Consider the following 22,571-nt stretch of genomic DNA (forward strand, 5'->3'; position numbering starts at 1 on the left):
TATATAAGCTGTAGGGGATAACACTGAATATCATCAACATCTCTTACTGAAGGAATACTTAGCCTACCAGTTGCTAACACCAAAACCTGTTAACCAACCTATTTTTGGGGCAGTCCTTCACTGGTACTAGCAAAAGAGAGCTAAATTTGTTCAGACAAGTCAATCAATAGATTTTGTGCTTGCTTCATCAACACATACTCAGTACACACTGCTGTATGGACCCACACATTGAATGTTGAGTGATGCTCCCTGAAATGCTCAGATGTGAATTCTTGGATATATGAAAATGAATTGCTTATATTTGAATAATTTAATTTTTCTCAATATGAATAATTGAGCTTTGCTTCTTGGGAAAATCACAGCCCTAAACCAGAAATGTTCAGGATTTTGTCATTGGGGTTTACTCCTTCAAATGCCACAGGTTTGACCCACCACTGTTATCTTTTAATTAAATCAGTGTCATGAGACTTTTCAGGAAAAGGATGAAATTAGCCCAAATACTGAAGTAGTAACTGTTCATATTAAAGTAAAACAAATCTAAATGAATATAACCAAACTGATAGCAGGTGAAAAGCTGTACCAACTGAGGTGAGGTAAAAATAGCCACTGAATTGGTATTACCTATTTAGTCTAGAAGACAATGGAAAACTGGTTCAAATCTTTGGCTCCTTTAGTCCAAAGGAAACATTTGTGATCTCTTCCAAAAGATTTTTCCCACTGAAATGCCACAGTAATGTAAGAAGATTGAGATTACTATAGTACTGGTGTTTATAAAGACAGATAATAAGGATTTGAACACCATAGCACGTTTGTGAAGGTTGCAGCACTCACAACAATGCAACTGCCCTCTCACAAAATGGGTTGACATGAAGATCAAGAAGAGCAAGACTAAGAAAGGTTACAGGCAGCATTCTGGCACTGGTTTACTGAAGTGCAGACTGTAGTTTAAAGTGCTGGGGAAGTGTCAGTAGACAAAAGGAGTTATGCGAGTTACACTTGAACTCATATGCCACAATGCACATAGTCAAAATACAGTGAGTGAACTATTTTACTTCTTAGGAAATCAGTGGTTGACTGCATTTCTCTCTAGTTACTCCTGGGTCAGGATAGTTTGATCCAAAAACTGTTTAAATTAGTCCACACTTTATTGCTGCATTGCTCCATAGTTGTTGCATCTCTAGCAAATGAAGATGCATGCGATTTGCAAGATGATCCTGAGAAACACTTGATAGCTTGCATTAGACTAGAAAAGCCTTGCACAAACCAGCCTGAATCTAAGGAGAAACAGATAGAGATGTGGGGTGCAAGTAGTTTGAAAAAAACCCTTCCATCTCTCCTGGGTTCTGATCTGCTCAACCACTTCTCAGCTACCTCAAGGAATCCTGGCTCTCTGCTATCCAGCTCTTAGCACTTCCTAGAACATAAGGTTGCTGGGGTGCAAAACCGGAAAGAACTTTACAAACTCTCTGTGTCAAAGAGACATGAACCTTTTGGACCAGGTCCAGAGGAGAGCCACAGAACTGGTCAGAGGGATGGAGCACCTCTCCTATGAGGAAAGGCTGAGAGAGTTCAGGTTGTTCAGCCTGGAGGAGAAGAGGCTCCAGGAAGACCTTAGAGCAGCCTTTCAGTCCCTAAAGGGAACTTATAAGAAAGATGGGGACAGACTTTCTAGTAGGGTACATAGTAATAGAACAAGGGGTAATGGTTTCAGACTAAAAGAGGGTAGTTTTAGACTAGATATATAGAAGAAATTTGGTGCAAGTAGGGTGGTGAGACACTGAAACAGGTTGTCCAGGAAGACAGTAGATGCCCCATCCCTGGAAATAGTCAAGGTTGGGTTGGATGGGCCTAGATCTCCATGTGGTCAACTCATTTTGTGACAAGGCAGTTGCATTGTTGTGAACACTGCAACCTTCACAAAAGAAAAGTGCTACAGTGTTCAAGTCCTTAATATCTATCTTTATATAGTGAAGCAGTGGAAGATGTCCTTGCTCATTTCAGAGGGCTTGGACCAGATGATCTTCAAAGGTCCCTTTCAACACAAACTGTTCCATGGTTCTGCCATCAGAGATTAAACAGTGCAAGGTCAGGGAGTGTTGCATGTATGCATCTACATGCTCTTGATGAGAGGCAAGTTTAGGCCAGCATGAGTTTTAGCACTAGGGGCTCAGAATTTCCAATATGACTTAAAGATTACTTTAAAATCCACAGCTGTTGGTGCTTGCTCATGCTTATCTTTATCTTAGGCATCACTGGCTAAAATGAGCATTTACCTGTCCACATGTGGACACTAAATTTAGCAGTCTTAACCCCCTGATTTCCAGCCCGTGTCCCAGCAATTGCCAAACTGGAGGCTGAAAGTTCTTCCAGAGGAGAAGAACAACGGACCAAATATGTTGAGATTTCACCTTCTGTCTTTTTTTCCTCAAGATACATGTTTTCTACCACATGGTTATAGAACAGTTTTGGCATAAGTACAACTCTCGTATCACTAACAGAGACAGTCACTAAGCTAAACTTGGTCCCACAGCTGAGGCAACTGAATGTCTGCACAATTGTATTTACGACCTATTGGCACAATCCGGCTACATAACTGATTTAATATACATGAAACTGTGACCCTCAGGCTCCATAGTCCTTGGGAATATTGCCATAGTGTCTAGCACAAACATGGTCATAGGCTGATTTTGGGAGGCTGAAATGCTGCAAGACACAATTAAATACTTTGTAGTACTTCAGACCCAAATGCAAACTCCAGATCATATGATTATTCTTCACCACCACTATGTTTACTTCATCCTGTTTCCCTGACTAACTTACTCTGAGAGAAACTTCCTTTCTAATGTGTGCCTCACAAATTATCCATCCTTCTCTGCACCAAGACACTGCCCAGTTTTTAGGGCAGTAGTTAGTATGAGGTATGCTAAGTTGGTATTGCAAGATGGTATCTTTCATTTTCTTAGGACTCTGCAGATCCTTTGTCTTCCCATTGTGTTTCAGCTGTTAAAAATTGGTAGTTTAAGAAAAACAACATGAGGAAATATATTTTGGATCACATAAAGTTTATTTACTTGGTAAAGTTATATTACAATATGTACAGTTGCTATTTACATATACACCTTTCTAAGAAATGAAGCACCATATGATACAGTTAGTATTTTAGAGGAATTTACAGATATATTATTTTTGCATCCAAATAGTTACATCTACAGACACACATTTATTAGAACCAAATTCCTACAGGACACTGACTTTAGTTGGTTTTGCATTAGACTGCTACCGAAGATACTAAAGAAAAATTTAATTGCTGTCAACTATCAACCTGCTGTGCTTCAGGGTAAGAGACCTTAGCCATGTCATTTCAGGAGCTACATGCTAACTTAATCCTCAGAGAAAGTCAGAGGTGTTCACAGAAGGTATTTTATAAACCACAAGAATGCAACACTTTCATCAGTAAGATTTTTACTGTCATCAAAAAAACAGAGCTTCAATAAAAAGGAAAAAGAACAGTGCCTAAGTGTTCATAGGCATGATGCAGAGTGAAGTTGAGAACCGGGAAGCTTATGTGATACAGTATCACACATTCCCCAAGGAGTACAATTCTTAAACAGCTCAGTCTAACAGATACTGAAACTTGTGGGATGATCCCCTTAACTCAAGGAGAAAGTCTAACTGTCCGCTTTGTGATCTTTATGCCACCATCACAAAAAAAAGGCTCTGTCCAAGGTACAAAATTTCCTTCAAGTTAATAAAAGACATTTGGAAGGGGGAAACATAAAATGAGGTATTTGATAAACTACAGGAAAAAAGAAAGCACCTAGTTTGAAAGACTGTTTTGAAAAACATTTTAGATATTTTATCTATGCAATTCTTACATTCACCTGATTGTGGGTCGATTTTTGTATAAACTATTTATACCTTTTGCAGTATCTAATTCACGCTTTTCATATTTTTGCTTCGCTAGACAACAGATCTGATGGCTGGAAGAAAACAATGTTACTCTGAGGACAGTTGTTATGACAGACACAGGTGCTGATCAACATCATGGGCTTTTTTAGGACTTTGCCATCAGGACAGTGGAACTCAACTTGAATGGTTTTGGTGTTGTGTGGGGTACAGCATCGCCCATCACTGCAGAGGCCACAGTATCGTGGTTTGTATGTCTGCACACTGGTGCAGTTCCTGTGTTCGAAGCGAACAGCTTTCACAGACTTCTTTGTTCGGATACACTTCTTCCCTTTCTGAGAGAAATATGAAGGGTCATTAGATATATCATTCCATAAGACAGATAGCAATTAAACACTGACATGCAAGGATATAGGTTTACTCTGAAAACTGAAAATTATTGTCTTTATTCAAGAGTCTGCAGCTGCTTCAAGTGACATCTGAAGATCTGCCCTTTGACAACAGTGGTTATCTGAGACAAGCCAAGCCAACATTCACTAGGAAACTACACTCTACTGGAAAACTTCTCAGGCTGGTGTAGTTCCAGAGAATCAGGAAGACAAATAAGCAAGTTACAGGACTATATTCAGGGAATAAAAGGGGGAAGGGGAGGGGTTTAAAATTAATTGCAAAAGTCATGGCCCATTTCTATGACCCAAGGCAGAACCAACTTTAGCCACTGTATTCTTAACAGATGATTGTCTAACTTGTCCTTGGAAGTCTTCAGTGACAGACTCCACATCTGCCCTAGACAACCCTAACAGTTCACTGTTCTTACTGCCTGGAAAGTTTTCACTCATGTCTTAATTTTTATGGAGTCTAAACTCACCATTTCTTCTTGTATCCCCCCTGGACTAAGAACAGGCTGCAATATCTGAACACAGTTATGAGAATGAATCTCTCTTTTCTTGCATTCAGAAGTTCAGTTCTATCAGTTTTTTCCAACCTGAACATGTTTTCTAGACCTCTGATGAGTCTTATTAATCTCCCCAACTCCTTTCACATATTTCATATCCTTTACAAAACATATTCTTTAAAACTGTGAAGATTGTTCAGCAAAGGCTTTAGAAATACTTTTCAACACTCAGACCATTACATAAAATTACATAACTAAGTTTTTCTTTCTGACAGGAATACTTGTTGAAGCAGAAAAAAAATCATCTCCCTTAGACACACTATTTTTTTTTCTTTTCATTGATAGTGTCAGTGTTGGGTTTTCTTTTGGAAAAAAGTATCATAAGGATTATAGTAAGGTTTAATTTACCCAGTTGGATTTTTCAGGATCTCACACATTTCTCTGCAGTTCCAGATGCTCAACAGACTAGACATATCCATTCTGTATGACTGAAGCAACTCTGAGGTATAGGTAGCACAATTGCATTTCTGGGAAAAATTAGACCGTGTGAGCTGTCTAAATAACCTGCACAAGCAATACATGTGATCTGTATGGGATGGTTCAAATGGTCATAGAATCATAGACTAGTCTGGGTTGAAAAGGACTTTTAAAGTTCATCTAGTCCAACCCCCCTACAATAAGCAAGGACAATCTTCCTCTAGATCATGTTGTTCAGATCCCTCTCCAGCCCAACCTTGAATGATTCTAGGAATGGGGAATGGCATCTACAACCTCCCTGTGCAACCTGTTCCAGGTGTCTCATCACCTTTATTGTACAAAATTTCTGATATCTAGTCCACTAATCTAGTCTGAATGTAAGATCTTTTAGTTTAAAGCCATTGCCCTTTGTCATATCACAACAAACCCTACTAAACAGTCTCTTCCCATCCTTCTTGCAGGCCCACTTTAAGTACTGGAAGGTGCTTTAGGGTCTCTCTGGAGCCCTCTCCCCTCCAATCTGAACAACCACAACTGTCTCAGCCTTTTGTCACAGCAGAAGTGCTCCAGACCTCTGATCATCCTTGTGGCTCTCCTCTGGACTCCCTCCAACAGCTCCATGTCTTTCCTATGCTGAGGGCCCCAGAACTGGATGCAGTACTCCAGGTGGGGTCTCATCAGAGTGGAGTAAAGGGGCAGAATCGCCTCTCTTGACCTGTTGGATGTGCAGCACAAACCTACTGAGCAAACATGGCAAGTCTAATACTTACCAAAAACACTGAGGTTGCTGCACATGTACTGAAAGGCATATTTACATAGAGTTATGTCTGGGGCATTCTAGACCATAATAGTGCAACTTTGGAATTACAGCTGAAGAGACCCTGCTTGCTCCCTTGCCACTCTCAGTAACCCACCTTATCAGATGACTCTTCATTTTCACAAGGTCTTATCATGCAAAGCCGTGTCTGCTTCACCATCTCACACTGCTGATTTCTGTTGGTAACACGGGTGGAAAAGCCCATTCCACAGCTTTTGGAACAAGCACTCCATTCTGTTGTCTGCTCAATACAATTGGCACTTGAATCCGAAAGAGCAATCCCGAGTGTGGCCTCTTGTCTATAGGCTGGAGACAAAACCCCACAGAATTTTACTACAAGAAAAACTGGCATTAAAACGCAGTATCTAACAGAGCTCTACTACACCTAGGAACAAACATGTGAGACAAAAAAGGGGTACAAAATCCATGTTTTTGACAGGATTTAAGAATTTTAAAAGCTGCCTTTTAGGAATCCTGGATGGCAACTTTTGACATCTAAAAACAGCAGAAAGGTGCATACCAGTGTAATCAGCAAAGTATTTAGATTCAGTTCTTTTAAGTCCACAGCTGGAGAAATTACTGCCAATTTTTAAACCAGTCTAGAACACTAATACCTTTTCATTCCTTACTTTTTCTAATGGACATACATCACAAATCTGTTCTAAAGCTAAGTCTTAAAAATATTTGTATTAGGTGTGATTTGAAAGAGGTTGAATGATTTATCTAAACTAATAAACAGCATAGAAGTAAAGTCCTTTCCTCTAAGAGTCATAAAGTCACCCATCTTGTCAATTATTGACAGACTATAGACAGGGTGGTGGTGGGGAGGGAGGAGAGAAAAAATTCCAGGAGCTATCACAGCTACTTAAAACCATAGTCAACTGTTGTGGCAGTATTAAGCTGTACTATGCAAGTATTGCTATCTGCACAGTTTGGCTCATTGATTAGCACAGGAGCAAACAGAAAGAGACAAAACAACTGAGCTGTCAGTCACAGTTCCGACTGTTAAGCTCCTCTGCAATGGCCTTTCTGCCTTTTGCAGGATGAAGATCCAAAAAGGTACCCTCCCAAGCGAGACAGCCATTGCTAGAAAAAATGCAGATAACTCATCTGTAAGAATTTTACAGATTAGCCTGTCACTTTCAGACAAATCAAAGAAAAGGAAGGGTAGCAGAAAGGTGTCAAACGTTTTGTTTACATCTTGTGTGCCATACAAGTGACACTTCATGGCACATTCGAAACTTATTAGACCCTTTCTGGATCCTTCCTCGCATGTTTTTTAAATGAATTAGCCGAGTTTCAGCATAACCAACTGCTTAAGATCACAAAGAGCAGTGACTGGAAGAGAATGCAGTGCCCTCTACTCTCAGCAAAAGTAGCTTATGAAAATTCATGTTGAACCAAGTCTAATTTAAAAGGTATGGAGACATAATTCAGTAAGAAAACGGGGGGAAGATATTACCTAGGGTTTTTCAATTAGAAAAGCACTTCATGCATTTTGGAATGGGTCGGGTTTTTTTACAGATGCATCCACTGTGCTTATAACCACTGCTTCTCCAAGTACTGTGTAATGTTTTTAATGCCAGTAATAATGACGAGAGCTCTAGCACAGACAGGCTGGAATTTGTTGGCATTTTAATAACCATGCTGGCCACTTGCAAGAGCTGCAGAATTTAGGGGGAAAAAATCTCTTGTAGACTAAGCTGTTATAATAGTATTTATGATGCAACATATTCTTGCAGAGCAACTAGAAAGACTGCAGCTTTGAGATTTGTGTGTGTGTGTGTGAATGTTTGGAGGATTAGGAGCTTACCCCTGTTTTATCCTGCTCACAGAACTACTCTGCACCAGATAAACAGAAATTTAGGAACTGGGAACAAATTGAAGTTAGCTAACTTTTAAAACTGCTATGCACATTCATCCTCTGACTCTCTTAATTTACCTGTCGAACTCTGCTTTTATTTATTACCACTGGTATACCTCCTAGTCACTCCAGATGAGAAAGAAAGATCAGAAAAAAAATCGCCCTTGCAAAGCAACGTCAGATTCGGCAATCCCATGGGTACTTCCAGTATGATACCACCTCCTCCTCACCATAACTGTGATAGTTAGTCTTAGTTTCCTCACCAGGCATAGCCAAACCTCCCAATATCACTTCATCATCAGGGTCGCAGATCCACTTCTCACAGCACTCTCCAGGGACTTCCATTTTTCTGGGGAAGGGGCAGTCGGGGCCGGGGAGCAGCAGGTCCAGGTTGCAGCGGGGTAGGCAGCCGATCTGTCCGTCGCGGCAGGTGCACTGGTACTTGCAGCTGGGCTGGAACGTTTCGCCGTTGCGATAAATCATCCCATCAAACACGCAGTTGTCTCCCTCCAACACTAGTAGGAAAAGGGGAGTCATTTCGCTGATGCAGTGGCCGTTCGGACGCCCCTCGGCCCTCCCAGCCCCCTCGGCGGCTACACCGGCACCTCCCGCAACATCAGGGACAGCCCCGGCACCGCCGTGGCGCTGGCGGTCCTGCAGAACGGCCGCTCCGGCCGAGGGAAATCGTGAGAACAGCGGGACAGCGACAGCCCAGCGGACTCCGCGAGCACCGGCCCGGGCACGGTCTCCCCGCCGCGCCCCGAGAGCTCCCCCTGCCGCCACCTACCCATGCAGATGCCGACGGTCCCGCCGTCCTCGGGGCCGCGGTCGCAGTAGAGGCCGCTGCTCTCGTCGCAGGGGAGCATCGCGGAGCAGCGCTCGCCGCGCTGCCGGGCGCACACCAGGCAGCAGGAGCAGCCGTCCAGCACCGCGGGCACCCCCGGCGCGCAGCGCGGCGGCTCGGCCGGGCAGCGCCCGCACGGGCGGGGACACGCCGGCTCCCGCCAGCTCACCTGCGAGGATACAGCGGCCCCGGGGGCCGGGTCTTGGGGCCGGAGCGGCCGCCGGCTCCCCCCGGCCGCCGACCCCGCCGGGCGCCCCGCACTTGCCTCACACGGCGGGAGGAGAAAGAGAAGGAGTAGCAGGGCGGGCAGGTGGTGTCTGCCGCCTGTCGCCATGGTCCGGCCGCCGCCTGCCCGCTGCTCGGCTCTGGCTGCAGAGCCATTGCAGCCGCTTATATAGAGGCAGTCGGGGACCCCCCCCCCCCCTGCGCCGCCACCCCCGCACGGCGGGCAGCGCGGACCGGAGGCGGGGAGCTGGAGCGGGGGAGCTGGAGCTGGAGCCGGGCTGGGCGCTCCGCTCCCCCCGTCCTCCCGCCACCTGGCCCGGCGGCACCGAGCTGCTGACCCTGCCCTGCCCGGCGCCGGGCGGCGCGGGCGGGATCCGTCTGCCCGGGGGCGGCACACGGAGCGGGAACCAGAACCCCGAGGACAGAGCTGGCCCCTGACCGAGGATCGGGCCGGCCCAGTGCTTGAAGTCGATGGGCTCCCCCGGACGTGGTTGCCGCCCTCATGCCCTCCCTACGCCCCATCTCCCGCCCTATCTGTTCGCAGACATCCATCCATCCATCCATCCATCCATCCATCCATCCATCCATCCATCCATCCATCCATCCATCCCTCCCCACACGGGGTCACACACGGTGGGGCAGCACGGTGCTGTCCCGCAGCTGTGCACCGGCTACACCGCGGCCCCTGGCACAGCCCGTATGGCTGGGCAGTGCTTGGTGTGGAGACGAGCCGCCCCAAAGCCAAACATCTCTTGGTGTGTTTTGGGCTTGGCACAAATGAAAACTGTGAAGATCAAGGGTTGTAGGGGTGATGAGGGCTTCTCAGTGAACTCTTCAGTTTCAAGTTGTGGGCACTGTTCAATACCAGAGGGGTGCAGGTGTATCAGTAGTGAGAAACAGAAGTTGCATAGGGAGCTCTCCCTGCTCTGTGCAACACAGTGTGGTGCTTTGGGACAGTCACAGACTCCTCAGTGCTCACATGGCATGTGCAACTGCAGGGCATGTAGAGTCGACATGCCAAGCCTCACTCCAGTGCTCTGTTCTGTGCAGTTATTTTAGCGTGTGCAGGACAGATTTAGACCAAGCATAAGGGAGCCTAAATCTGTTAATGGCTTTTGCTTGTCAGGAATTGCCTTCTGCCCAAGGCAGGCCTTCTTGGGTCTTGCTAGGATAGTTATTCTTTATCTTTGGTTGTCTGAGGTAGATAATATGCACCAGATTCTGTTACGGCTTGTTAAAGAGAAAATATTTGAAAAATAAACAAAACTTGTAGGTAGGCTAGTGAAAACAAGATGCCTTTTATGTTTAAGACATGACACAAGTGGTACTCACGAATTTACAAGGCTGCTGTAGCTCTATGCCAAGGCAAAAGTCAGCACAAAAACAGAAATGGCAAGATGCAAATTTTGTTTTGGACAAAAGTCACTGTTCCTTTCTTGATGCTGAATGACAACCACAGGGTTTCTGGAAAAGTCTGGCATTCTGGGGAAAGCAAACTTCACTGATGCACAAATACATAATCTCTGGACATGTATTTTGCCCTTCTTTTTCTCACTCACTCATGGCAGGACCAGCCAAGGGGAACATTGGGTTCTTCAAACCTTATTAGCAACTTGGGCATGGGTTTGAGGTTATTTCAGTCATCCACTGCCTGATAGGATATTTCACCTTCCTTATCCCCTTTTTTTTTTCCTTACTTCTTTTCCTCTTGTCTGATATAGGCAGTCAGTGCAAAGCTACTTTTTACACTACTTTGTTTGTGAACAGAATAGCCAATGCTCTTGGCTGTGTGTGAAGATTTGCTAAAAAGAAGCAAGGCTGTTTCTACAGTTTTCCCAAAAGCAAGGTTGTCAGCCAGAGGGCACATATAAGACTTGTTTTTGCCCATCCCTCTATATGTGACTCTGCTGAGGTTTTCAGTGTTGATAATCATTCACAGTCGCTGAAACTTTCCTTGCCTTCCAATGAGATTACTTCACACCATCCTCAAATATCTTCTGGTGTATAAAAAAGGTTTCACCACACAGAACTGCAGAAAGAATCAAATAAATGAAGAAAAAACATACCATCATACTTAATTTGGAAAAAAACCCTGTTTTACTTGCATTTAATAAATTTATTAAAGCCCTATTTGTTTATAAAACACCAGTTATGAAAATGAGTTTATGCTACATTTTAATGCAATGGGACCAAATATTCTTTCCCGGACATTTCAGTTCCTCCATGCATAATTTGGAGTTTTAGAATCCTGGTTCATTTTCCTAACCATGAATCTTTCTGTTTGTACTTGTTTTACAACTTTTTAAAGTGTGCCATACTGTTCTTATCATATGAAAGTAGCCTTTGTTACTTCTCAGAGAGTAAAATAGTGATCAGGTGGAGGCATTTCATGCTGGCTCAGCTGACAATGAATAACATTTATTCATGATACCAAATTAGTAAGTGCAAATAAATATTTTAGTTTCTCTGGGTTTGCTTTTTTTAAAGAACTGTACTTACATGAGTTAATATTTGGGTTGTCACCTTGGCTGTAGCTGTTGCAAAGAGTAATCCCTCCTAATATGTAAAGAAATTTTCTGCACCATGAAAATGCCAAAGGATGCTTTATCTAAAAGACCAGAAACAAAGGTTACAAATAAAACTGACTCAACTCTTAAAATGTTTCTAGTTGATCCTGTTCCTATCCAGAGGTGTCAAGGTATGAATCAACCATTACAAAAATTCAAGCATTCGCAGTAGTATCCCTCTGTGTAAAGACAGCTTTCTCATCCAGCCCCCTGTGAAGATCACTGCTTCACAACAAGCAGCCCTACAAAATTATCTTCCATTCTTTGTGTAGGGCAAGTGAAGACATTTTCATTGAGTAAAGTTGTCGTAAATATCATATCCTTTTGTTTCTCTTTCTGATTTTTTTGTCCTATCATTTTTACTGGTACAAATATGGTAGTGGATGACTCAGCACTTGCCCTGCACTGACTCATAAGTCTGTGCCCTCTCTGGTAGTCTACCTCATCAATGGCAGTGTTTTTCTTGAAAATATTGCAGTTTTTGATTTTTAGCTAGCTCTTCTTAGCCTAGATGACAGCTGCAAATTCCTAACATCTTTTGGGGCTATTAATATTGCATTGCAAATTCCTAACATCTTTTGGGGCTGTTAATATTGAGCATGACCTAAATATGGAACAAACAAAAATTATATAAGCTCCTCAGTAAAATCATAGTATCAGTGATATTATCAACTTTCCTTACCTGTTGATATAGCACAATAGCAAATCAAGAGACTTCATAATAGACTGCCCTGGTTCCTCCCTCAACATATGGTAGCAGCATAAGAGGTTCCTCAACCACAAATGAAATTATTGTAACTAAATCTGGAGAAAGATTTGTGAAGTGTGAATTGTATTGCCTGCACAGATGACTGACCACCTAAACTAATATTTAGGGTAATTCTGATGGTCATTCAACTTGAACCATTCAAATCAACCGTCTCTGACTACAGCATGGTTTTAGGTATGTACCACAGACATTGAGGTTCAGAAGAGATTTGTTCAAGGCTCAGGTGAACTCTCCTACATTTTTTTCTGCTTATATGACTAGTTTGTAAGCACTGTGTAGTTTTGAAGTTGCTGTTTGACTTCTGTACACACTACAAAAATAGTTGATTCAACATTTAATTGGGCTTTTGGTTTCATCCTCAATATTTAGGGCTTTAATAATTGATGAATGGTGTGATTATTCTTGAAAATTGTACCTGAACGACAAACATGAGACTCCATTGGTGGCATTACTTCTGATGTTGGTGGTAATGAACTGTTTTATTTCTCATTGACCTATTGAGAAAAGATGGGAAGATTGCTTCCTGTGAAGATCTATGCAAATCCGTGAATGGTCCCAGTAACTTTAGATCAAGACTTTGTGTTTCCTTTTCCTTGTAGGATGCATGTTCCTATCCAGCAGCAGAACTGTGTTCATAGAAGTTCCATATTTTGGTGCATGTATCCTTTTGAGCAGGACCAAGTGAAGAGCCCCAATGCAGAGAGGATACCTTGAGTACCCCACTAGAAAGATTCTGAGAAGGAAAACAGTTCTGAACCAAAACAGACTAGTCTACTTGAAAATTTTTAAAGGGCCAATAGCAGTTCACCTTGAGTTAGGCAATCTGCTTCTGAAAAGATTTGCTCGTGCTAAGACAGTTTACTGGCAATCCTGTTGTGCATGCCATGTTAGGGATGATGAAGTTATTGCTGGCCACTGGAGATCAATATGGTCATGTATGTTCTTGCCAAATAAACCAGGGCAGTGAATTTTACCCATAGTACATGAGTCCAGTGTACTGAACCCAATGACTTCTCCCTTCAAAAGACATTCTGCTTCAGCTGAAAGATGGATATTCCAGGAAGGCATCTGGTTTATTCAATGATTAATCCCTCTGACTGTGCCATTTTAAGTAGGATTTAAGGTATAGTTATTCTGTAATGGAAACCAATTCCACAGACTTAATCATGATGATTTTGAGTTGAGATTAAAAATTAATTATTGTTTTGCCTATGGAAGAATTCCACTATTTTCCTCTTTTCTACAGCGTTTTGTGTGATGTGCTACAACTTCATTGAACATATGTTATGATAGTGTCAGTTTTGCAATACTTAAAAGTTGTGCAAATGACAGGGATTTGAGTTTACTTTTCTGAGATATGCCTCCTCTGTCATCCAAAAAAGAACAGCTTTAGCTAATTAGAAATCTGGAAGAATATGTTGGAAGTGAAGTATTTTAGAGGGTTTTTTTAAAATATATTTTTACACGCAATTCAAGAAAACTTTGGAATGAAATATCATGGCATTTAAAATTGAAACATCATTTAACAAATGTCATTGTTAATTACTTGGGGATAGGGAGTTGTGTCATTATCTTTGAGTCAGACAATTCTATGTGCTCAAAAGAAATTCACAAGGTCCAGTTTATTCTCCCCTGCATGATCCACCAAAAACTTTCACTCAGTTTGTTTCCCCCAGACCTGCTTCAGCTATAGAGCCTGCTGGGAATACTTGCATATTATTTACTTATTATTTCATATGGCTTTGTTATTTTTGGGAATCTATGAAGAAATGTAGGTTTTTAAAGAAAGCTATTATTATTTGCCCATTTGCAATTGGTTCAAATGTCAAAATGCTATGGTGTGTGGCAAGAGATTTTCTCCTTTTTAATCAGAAGGGTGCAGGTGGAAGTGTTTGCTGTGATTTCGTTCAGGCCAAGATTTTTAGAAGAGAGTCAAGAAGCACAAACATCGTGTTAAAGATAGTACAAACAGTAGGGTAGGATTGGCTCATGTTCACACTGCTTAGAGCTGTCATTCTTTAGTGCAGATACTCCATGCACACTAATTAGCTGTGGATTTTTATCCCCCTGGAATTCTTTGTACCCTTATGGCCATAAACCCTTATTATTTGGGTCAGGGTGGAATGACTGAACAAAATGCTTGCAATAACATAAGGGCAATGCTGCAGCCCACCAAAATGATGTTTTTATATAAGGATCTCAAGGGTAGGTGTTGCATGCCAGAGGCTTTGCTATGAATGCCTGCTCCTGTTCAGGATGGCAGTTGGGGTGTGTATTTGGGAACATGTACTCACTTTTCCTATGCCAATTTCTACTATGTTGGGAACTGAAGGAATGAGGTTTGTGCCAGAAAAAGGTCATTAACATTTGCTCCCAAAAGAAATGAGATAGTCTTATTTCCTTATTTAATTTGATTTTAGAATTTATTAACCCTAAATAGATAATTATGGGTTTTGTCTGAAATTATTAGATTAGAATTACTGAGAATCTAAGCTAGGTCCATTTTACTGCATGACATTATAATGGATAAACAGAATTGAGGAAGTTTTCCTTTCTTTATTCACTGAATGAAACTTATTTGGTGCAGAGGACCAGTAAGATCCTGAAGCAATGTGTCACCTAAACTCTATTTCAGAGCTTCAGTAAGACATGCAAGTAGACCACATCAGGTTCCCTGGGTGGAACAGCTGTTAAATAGTCACGTCTCTGATTGCTTTTGAGGATAAAAATGCCTGTGTGAGTGTGGGCAGGAAGAAGACACTGGCAGTCTGAAGAACCTAATGTTGGTAAAATGGGTGCTCTGCTATCAGAAAATTAGTTCAGCCAAGTGAGGTTTCCCCATCTTCTTTTCCTTCTCTAAAGGAGAGACATTTTGTCAGAGCATGTCTGGCAGAAAGTGGTATGGCTAATAAGATCCTAGTTCAGGTAATTGACAGTTACAGACATTTCCAAGTAATTGTTGCTACCAAATGGTATGATTTAGGGCTGCTCTTTGTACCTATTTCCCATATCCTTCTTGGTCTCTGCCAGATGCTGAATAATCTGGCCATAAATACTGAAAACATATTTTATAGTTTTCATTTCATTTTCCAATATGCTTTTGTCATATTCTCTTTTAGTCATAACTGAATACAAAGGAACTTGTCCTGGGAATGAGCAGCTCCAGCGGTTTTTGAATTAGGAGAGCTCTGAGTTAGAAACTGTAAACTTCTGAGAATGCAAGGAAAACAAATGAAGTACAATTAAATTTGACCCTCTCAGCTTGAGCACTCTTTATAGTCTCTATTGTTGCTTTCCTCTGAAGGTGTGGAGGCAGTCTGATGTAATTCTTATAATTTGAGGCTTTAAAGGTTAAAGAGTTTTGTTCTCATAGATCAAATGACTAGCCAGAAAAGACAGAGATGTATGAGAGCAATACATTTCCTACAGAGGCAGCTGCACACTGGAAGGGGTCTCAAGAGTGCGGACTGAGAGAGGCAGGGCAGGAACACTGAGTTCACACAAAGGGGGTTGCATCAGGGACATGACAAGGGAGAGGTGTTCCTTCTTCTAGCTAGAATAATTTTGAAGACCATACATTTCAGTTCAGATATGTAATTTTGAGCATCTGTCATTCATCTCAGTCTCAGTATATCTGCATTTTCTCCATCATCTGTTCTGACTCCTGCATTGTTCACTAGTAGCACATTTTGGGCTGGCAAGCTAGATGCCCTTCCAGGGAACGATTGCCATCCATAGTTCCTGGACCAATTGTCTGATTGTCCCAAATTCTCCTTGATGTTTCTGTAAGTTAGGACTTAAAAATGCTCATAGAGAAATACTGAAAATTTGTTCTTGTGATGGCCAAGCCTTTATTGCTGTCACTCCAAATAGATTTTTTCTTCTTTAGACAGCCATGTGATACCAACATAGCATACCATCTAACTGCATGCACTGAGTCTTGCCAAAGGAAACACACTGAATTGGGCTTCACCCACCCAGAGGAGACACAGAGTCCGGCGCTTTATCAGCCACCCAGCAAAGAAATCGAAGACACGAGAAATGGAAGGAATGATTGGCCATCTAACCTCTTTTTCTGTTTTTGCTGGTCTGGTCGCCATGGAGATACTGTATTAAAAGGAATGGTCCACATATTAGCTTCACTTATAAGCTGCTTCATTGTAAAAACAGCATTTAAAAATAAGGTTTAAAAATACTTGCGAACTGAAAATATTATTGAGTCATTGTTTAGCCAAGATCAAATAATTTAAGGCTTTTAATATTTCTTGTAAGTCATCTGTTTGGGCTTTTTTCTGTGTTTCTCTAAGTTCTATTCAGGTTTTCCTCCTGAAATCCATAGAGCAGAAAAAGTCTATTCAGATCAGCATACCATTTTTTTAAAAATCAAAGTCAGGGGCTTGTTTATGGAGAGTGCTGTAACACAGTTCATTCCCTTTTCCCATGTTCCTTTTTTGATCCCTGTAAAAGACTTCCAAGACAGACTCCCTCTGTTTTGTCCTTTGTGGAAATGGAAGATGGATATAATTTCTATTAACCCTCCCCCCCCCCCCCCCCCCATATATTTTCTCTTTGGGACTCATGATACATATACTTCTAAACTGAAAATAAACTCGGTGCAAATATTTACAGATCTTAGTGTGGCGGTTGCTTGTCTGTGAAGACTACCAGGAATGGACAGAAAATAGAGAAGTTTGCAGGTAAAATTTGCAATGAATTTTTAGTCTTCTCTTCAAGAAAGAGACTTGGGATGGATGCAGGATGTCCTGGAATAAAAGAGGTCCTGCCCCATAGGAAAGGGAAGCTGCATTCCTGGGTAAGGCTCAGCCTGATAGTATGTACTTGCAAAGAGGATGACATTGCTACCAGGGAAAAAATTCAACTCAGCTGATTGTTTTATTAGTTCAGTTGTAGATGTGGTGTGACCACAAGCTCCAGGACAGTGTTTCTAACTTAAAATTGCTGCTTCTGCCAAAGCTGGAGAGAACACTAAAGGGAATTTACCAAGGTGAAAGGACTGGAGAGCTGGTGGCCACCTTATCTGGTGCACAATTCTGAGTCTTGTGTAAAGTTTTGGCTATTTCTAGTCTTGAAAAAAACTGATATCCTAACAGACTAAGTGCTTGACACACAAAACCAACTAGTTTGGAACACTACAATCCCAAAACTTTTGCAGAGACACGTGGAGTAAGATACAATACTTCTGAAATCCAGCATCATCTCATTTGCTTAATGACCTTGTTAGCAGAAAGCTGTAAACTAAACCAAATATTAAGCAAATATGAACGTTAAATTTTCTAGATAATTACTGCATATAGAGGGCAAATTTTGTAATCTGCTGGAAGTGTTACCAGCCATTATCTTCTGAGATTCCACACAGCTGAGGAGTAGATTGGAAAGCATTCCTCATAGCAGAGTGAACGACTTCATTACTGACATTCCCATTAGCTCCTGCTTCTAGAGCACCCTGCCTTAAGTATTCATAGACATTTGTACTCATGGGCATTTGCACTATATTTGTATCCTTCTTTCACATTGTAAAGCTCTCTTGACTAGACATGCAAAATAGAAAAATCTAAAGCTTTTATGGTGATATATGAACAATGCTTCAAAAACTGCAGAACAGGAGTCTCACTGTGAATTTCAGTCCCCAAATAAGTATTAGCAAGACAGTAATTCAATGGCTTCATGAAGCTGTAGCAGACAAGAGTGGATTGAAGAGTCTTCGATCCAGGATAAGAACTGTTCTGGACATACTCTGGCAGGTTTTGGAAGAAATTAGGGACTGTGAAGTGTAGATGGTGTCACAAGATCTAGCAATGGAAAATCATACCCTATGTATCAAACCAGATTGTCAGGGACTGTTTCCTGTTCCATCACACTGCCAACAATGAAATAGTAATTCAGAACTCACTCCATAGGGATGTAGCCATTCACCTGAATGCAGACTTCTTTTAGAGAAGTGTGGAGGTTCAGATGCACTAATGATGAGACTGTGTGGAGCAAGTGTAGCTGCTACTGTCAGGTACTGCTGTACTGTAGCACTGGAATGCTTTGAACACCACTGACCAGGAGTGAAGAAACCTCTGCCTGGTGAGGAAGGCTGAAACATTTGGCCAACAAACGGTCATTCACATGCTTATTTAATAAAAGGGAAAGCATCTTCTTTCAGGTTGCTTTCCCTTTGTTTAACAGAAGGAAGGAGACTGAAGCAAAGCAGAGCTGTGCTTTCATCCGGTTTTTGGTGGGTTGTTGTTTTGTTTTGTTTTGTTTTGGTGGTTTTTATGTCTGATTGCTCTGCTCTTTAATCTCTGCAGTGTCTCATACAGGTGTTAACAAGACTGGCAAAGGCTGTTGATGTGTTCTGCCTACCAACACCCATTCATTCTCCAGTACCGGTGCCAGGCAATTAGAAATGGCTGTAAAGTTCTTTCAGTTCATAAAAATTTCCAGAAACATTTCCTCCAGTATAGTTTTTCATTTAAAATGCTGCACAGACAGCAGGCTGGGTATGTGAAATCCATGGCTACAGAAGTATGCTTTAAAGTCTCCAGGCCACAAGTTTGTTTCCCTTGCCAACAAGAGAGGAAAAAATTTAGAAACTGGAAACAGAAATGAAAGGAGGCCAGGGACAAAACAGAAAAAAAGGGAAAGAGAAGCTACAGAAATGCAGGAAGAAAAAGAGACATATATAATATTAAAAATGTACTTTTTGATCAGTTGCTAAGACATCCAAACCTTGCCTCCAAAAATAATCATGAAATTACTGAAGGCTAATACTGGGATATTAGCAAGTTCACTAAAGCCAATTTTAAAACTTAATGCTTGGAAGAAGTGATTCACTGATATGATGCATATTATAACTATTACTTTATAATTATACCCTAATTTCATAATAGATAATATTGTTGATTCCTGGAATACTATATAGTAGGCCAAATAAAGATATAGAAAAAGACACAATCCCTGATCCTGGCAGCTTTGAGGTAAATAAAATTAAGAATCATATTTTGTGATATTAGTGGAAGCTGAAAGCAGAAGTTATAGTATGTATGATCATGCTAAATAGTTTTGGCAAGGCATTCTTAAATTGTTCTATTCATCACTGTGGGTTTCACAGTATGAGATTAAAAAATGTGGGTACTGCAAAATCCAAATACTGTTCATTCAAACATTGCCTCAGGAACATCAACTTGTTTTAAATAAGTGTGAATTCTTTGTTGAGTAGATGATCTATTTCCTTTTCCTCTTTTTGACAAAATGAAATACCATCTTCCCTGCTTTAAGTTTTCCTGCTTTTCTACTCTGACTCAGTTTTTGAGACTTAAAATATTTTCATTTGAGTAATTTAATTACGACTCCTGTTAACATAATTCAGGACATTTAACATACATGTAAGAGTAATAATGTTTAATGCCAAGTCTAAATTAAACCTTTAAAACCATTCTTGTGAACAGAAGAAAATAACAGCATTTAAAGACAATTCTTTTTCTTAAAAATATGTTTGTGAAAAAATGGTAAAACTAAGCTCTTCAACATTTATTAAAAAGATAGCACTAGTTTCAGTAAATAAGTGGAAAGGTAGTACCAGGCCATATAAAAATTACCAGCCTAGATTATGCAAATTTAACCTTTAAAAATTAGCAAGCAAATTAATAATTAAAATGTCTTCCTTAGTAAATAAGGATTCTCCTGGCAATTAAACAGACAACTTGTAAAAAGGCTTAAAGGAGCACCAATTTGGAAGAAAAATATGTTGTTGTTTTTATGGTCTAAATGTTTAGCAGAAAAATACAAGCATTAACTGTTTTGCACATGATTAGCAGATGTAAATCAAAACTGAAGCTTTGGTGATATCTGATGATCTTGCTTAGCTGATAATAATGATTATGAGGAAATGTAATGTGGACAAATCTCTAGTTCTGGATCCATGGAACATGCAAGGATATCCTAGTTCCTGTTACAATGAATGGTATCGTGGCCAGCAGTGGCAGAACAGAGAGCAGGGATCAAAGCAGTGAGGGGTAGCTGAAGGAGCTGAGTACACAGGCTGGGTAGCAGTGTAAAACTTGTACTCTCTCTGATACAGGAACTTTTCGGAAACATTTAAATTATGACTTAAAGACTCCCTGTTTACTCTCATTTCTTAATACAATGTATTAAAATCTTTGGAAACAAGCCATTAAAACATTTATGAACATGATAAATATGAATGGAGAAACATCTCATCATCAACTAATAAGAAGTCTTTGTTGCAGAAGGAGTGAAAAACACCTTCCCAGAGTGATTAAAAACCAGTGGCTTGCTTAGTCTGTTTTACACTTCAGCTCAACTTTGAGCCATGGACACAAGAAAGAAGGTATGTGAGTGTTCAGCTGTGTGCTTTCATAGTGAGTAAGCTCAATGCCATTTCACCCGGATGTTTCTGTTCTGTGGTACGGCTGGAAAGTTCAAAAGGTTCACAAGGCTTCAGAGATCCACAGCTTAAGACGAGCAACCCACCCAACCTCGCACCTAACCTGCCATAACACCCCTTGATCTCCTTGTAGAGATTTTTGCTAGATTTTGCTGAATGTAGTCCTTCTTGGCTCTTCTTGATCTTTAGTACCTAAAATATCATGCTTTGAATACATCGAAGAAACAATTAGAGGAGACAAGACAGCCAGGGAAGGAAGCAGCACAGGCAAAGCCTGAAATGCCTGTCTAGATTTCAGCAGTTCACTATACTGGAAAGATGCCTTTTGTTTAATAAACATACTTTGTTTCATCTCTGGAAAAAGAGGAATGTGCACTTGGAGACAAAGTATTGAAAGATATACATTTCTAGTCCTAATATATGCTCAGTGCAACATAAGATTTGCATTTAAGGCTCATATAATTTATTGAATTAAACTCTCCTTACACTGAGATAGCTGTCACAATTCTACTTCAAAGTGTACTTTAGGTGATTTTTCTGCATTTAAATACCATAAAAAAGAAATACACCTCATTTTGTTTGGCTTTGTTATAATATGATGAAAGGCAAGGCCTGGAGCAGTAAATTTGGGCTAGATTTTAGGGCAGAAACATTGGTAACCTATCTCCATCTCCCCAAATCCAGAGGGATGGGTTAAAACAACAGTGTTGTCTGGTTTTCTTTAAACATACACAGTGATCCAAAACTAGATCTACTTCAGCATTTATGCAGTTATGTGATTGGTATCTTGGTTCTGTTCTCTCAGGTCAGTTTTGACTCTGCATTGAATAGAGCTTAAAAACATAGTGGTTTGTTGCTTTTCTTTTTCTCCAAGCAAAATTATGCTTTTTTCCTCATATGAAGGATGTGATGGCTTGAATATTTTGATAGCTTTTTAAAGTGATGATGCTTGATTTAATAAAAAAGAAATCTTTCTGTGAAATTAAAGAACCTGTGTTCCCAGTAGAAGGATCTTGATGAAGCTGTAAGATTGGAACGAGGTGATCTTTAAGGCCCCTTCCAACACAAATCATTCTTTGGTTCTGTGATATTATTCTATGACTTAAAATTGAACTAGCTTTAAAGTATCCCATTTTATAACAAATGCTAGTTTTTAACAGTTCTCATAGCAAAAATATAAATAACCACTCTTGAAATTGCTTCAGTTGCATGAAGTGATTGTGGAAAATATTTTACTTTTTAATTATAGTAATTTCTACTTTTTCCCATATGATTTCCCACACCCAGAGTACTCTGCTTTAAAGACCACTACTTTTAAGGTACTCAGGTTGCAGATTTCTCAACCAAGATTTTTCACAACCTGCTTTGTTTTTTGTTCTTTTCAGATTTTAACTTTGCCCAAATGGACATTTTTCTCAGAGTAATTCAATTCAAGTAGCTTCAGGAGCAGAGAATGGATAAAGTATTACTATGTCTTACTGTGAACGTTTTGTTTATGCAGATCTCATTGTAAGTTTCAAAGCCATGGGAAAATTTCAGATATGGAAATCCTCTATAGTGGATTTAATTTTAGAGGATTTAATGGTGCTTGCAATGAAGTTAGTACTGGTCCTGTTCCCAGTTTCAGTGTGATTGTTTCAGCCAATACATCCAGAGTTACCCTGACCTGTGGAGCTTATCTTGCTGACCCACATTAACAAGGAGATCTCTGCATTAGGGGGAGATAAAAGGTTTTTTGAAAACAAAAGAATTAAATACTTGAGCCTAGGGAAAAGAGGAGAAGGAAAGTAAGGA

General features: G+C 40.7%; 1 protein-coding gene across 1 annotated transcript; it reads right to left on the bottom strand.

Moving 5' to 3' along the window:
• Positions 1 to 3,083: 3,083 nt before the first annotated feature.
• On the bottom strand, positions 3,084 to 9,148 carry CCN3 (cellular communication network factor 3). Its single transcript, XM_071553040.1, has 4 exons — positions 8,747 to 9,148; positions 8,223 to 8,474; positions 6,193 to 6,401; positions 3,084 to 4,241 (listed from the first exon to the last, which is right to left on the bottom strand). Exons 1-4 carry the CDS (start codon positions 9,135 to 9,137, stop codon positions 3,945 to 3,947), a joined length of 1,149 nt encoding a protein of 382 aa, XP_071409141.1. The 5' UTR covers positions 9,138 to 9,148; the 3' UTR covers positions 3,084 to 3,944.
• Between the last annotated feature and the right edge of the window lie 13,423 nt (positions 9,149 to 22,571).

This window comes from Pithys albifrons, chromosome 4 (genome assembly GCF_047495875.1).
Source record: "Pithys albifrons albifrons isolate INPA30051 chromosome 4, PitAlb_v1, whole genome shotgun sequence".
In the NCBI taxonomy this organism is placed as follows: Eukaryota; Metazoa; Chordata; class Aves; order Passeriformes; family Thamnophilidae; genus Pithys; species Pithys albifrons.

What these genes read in the sequence shown, in the direction of transcription:
- CCN3 (XM_071553040.1), bottom strand. Translation starts at nt 9,137, where the DNA reads ATGGCGACAGGCGGCAGACACCACCTGCCCGCCCTGCTACTCCTTCTC. An exon ending in GACCGTCGGCATCTGCATGG is followed by an intron (nt 8,475 to 8,746) that starts GTAGGTGGCGGC and finishes TTTTCCTACTAG; the next exon opens with TGTTGGAGGGAGACAACTGC. An exon ending in ATGAAGAGTCATCTGATAAG is followed by an intron (nt 4,242 to 6,192) that starts GTGGGTTACTGA and finishes TATTTCTCTCAG; the next exon opens with AAAGGGAAGAAGTGTATCCG.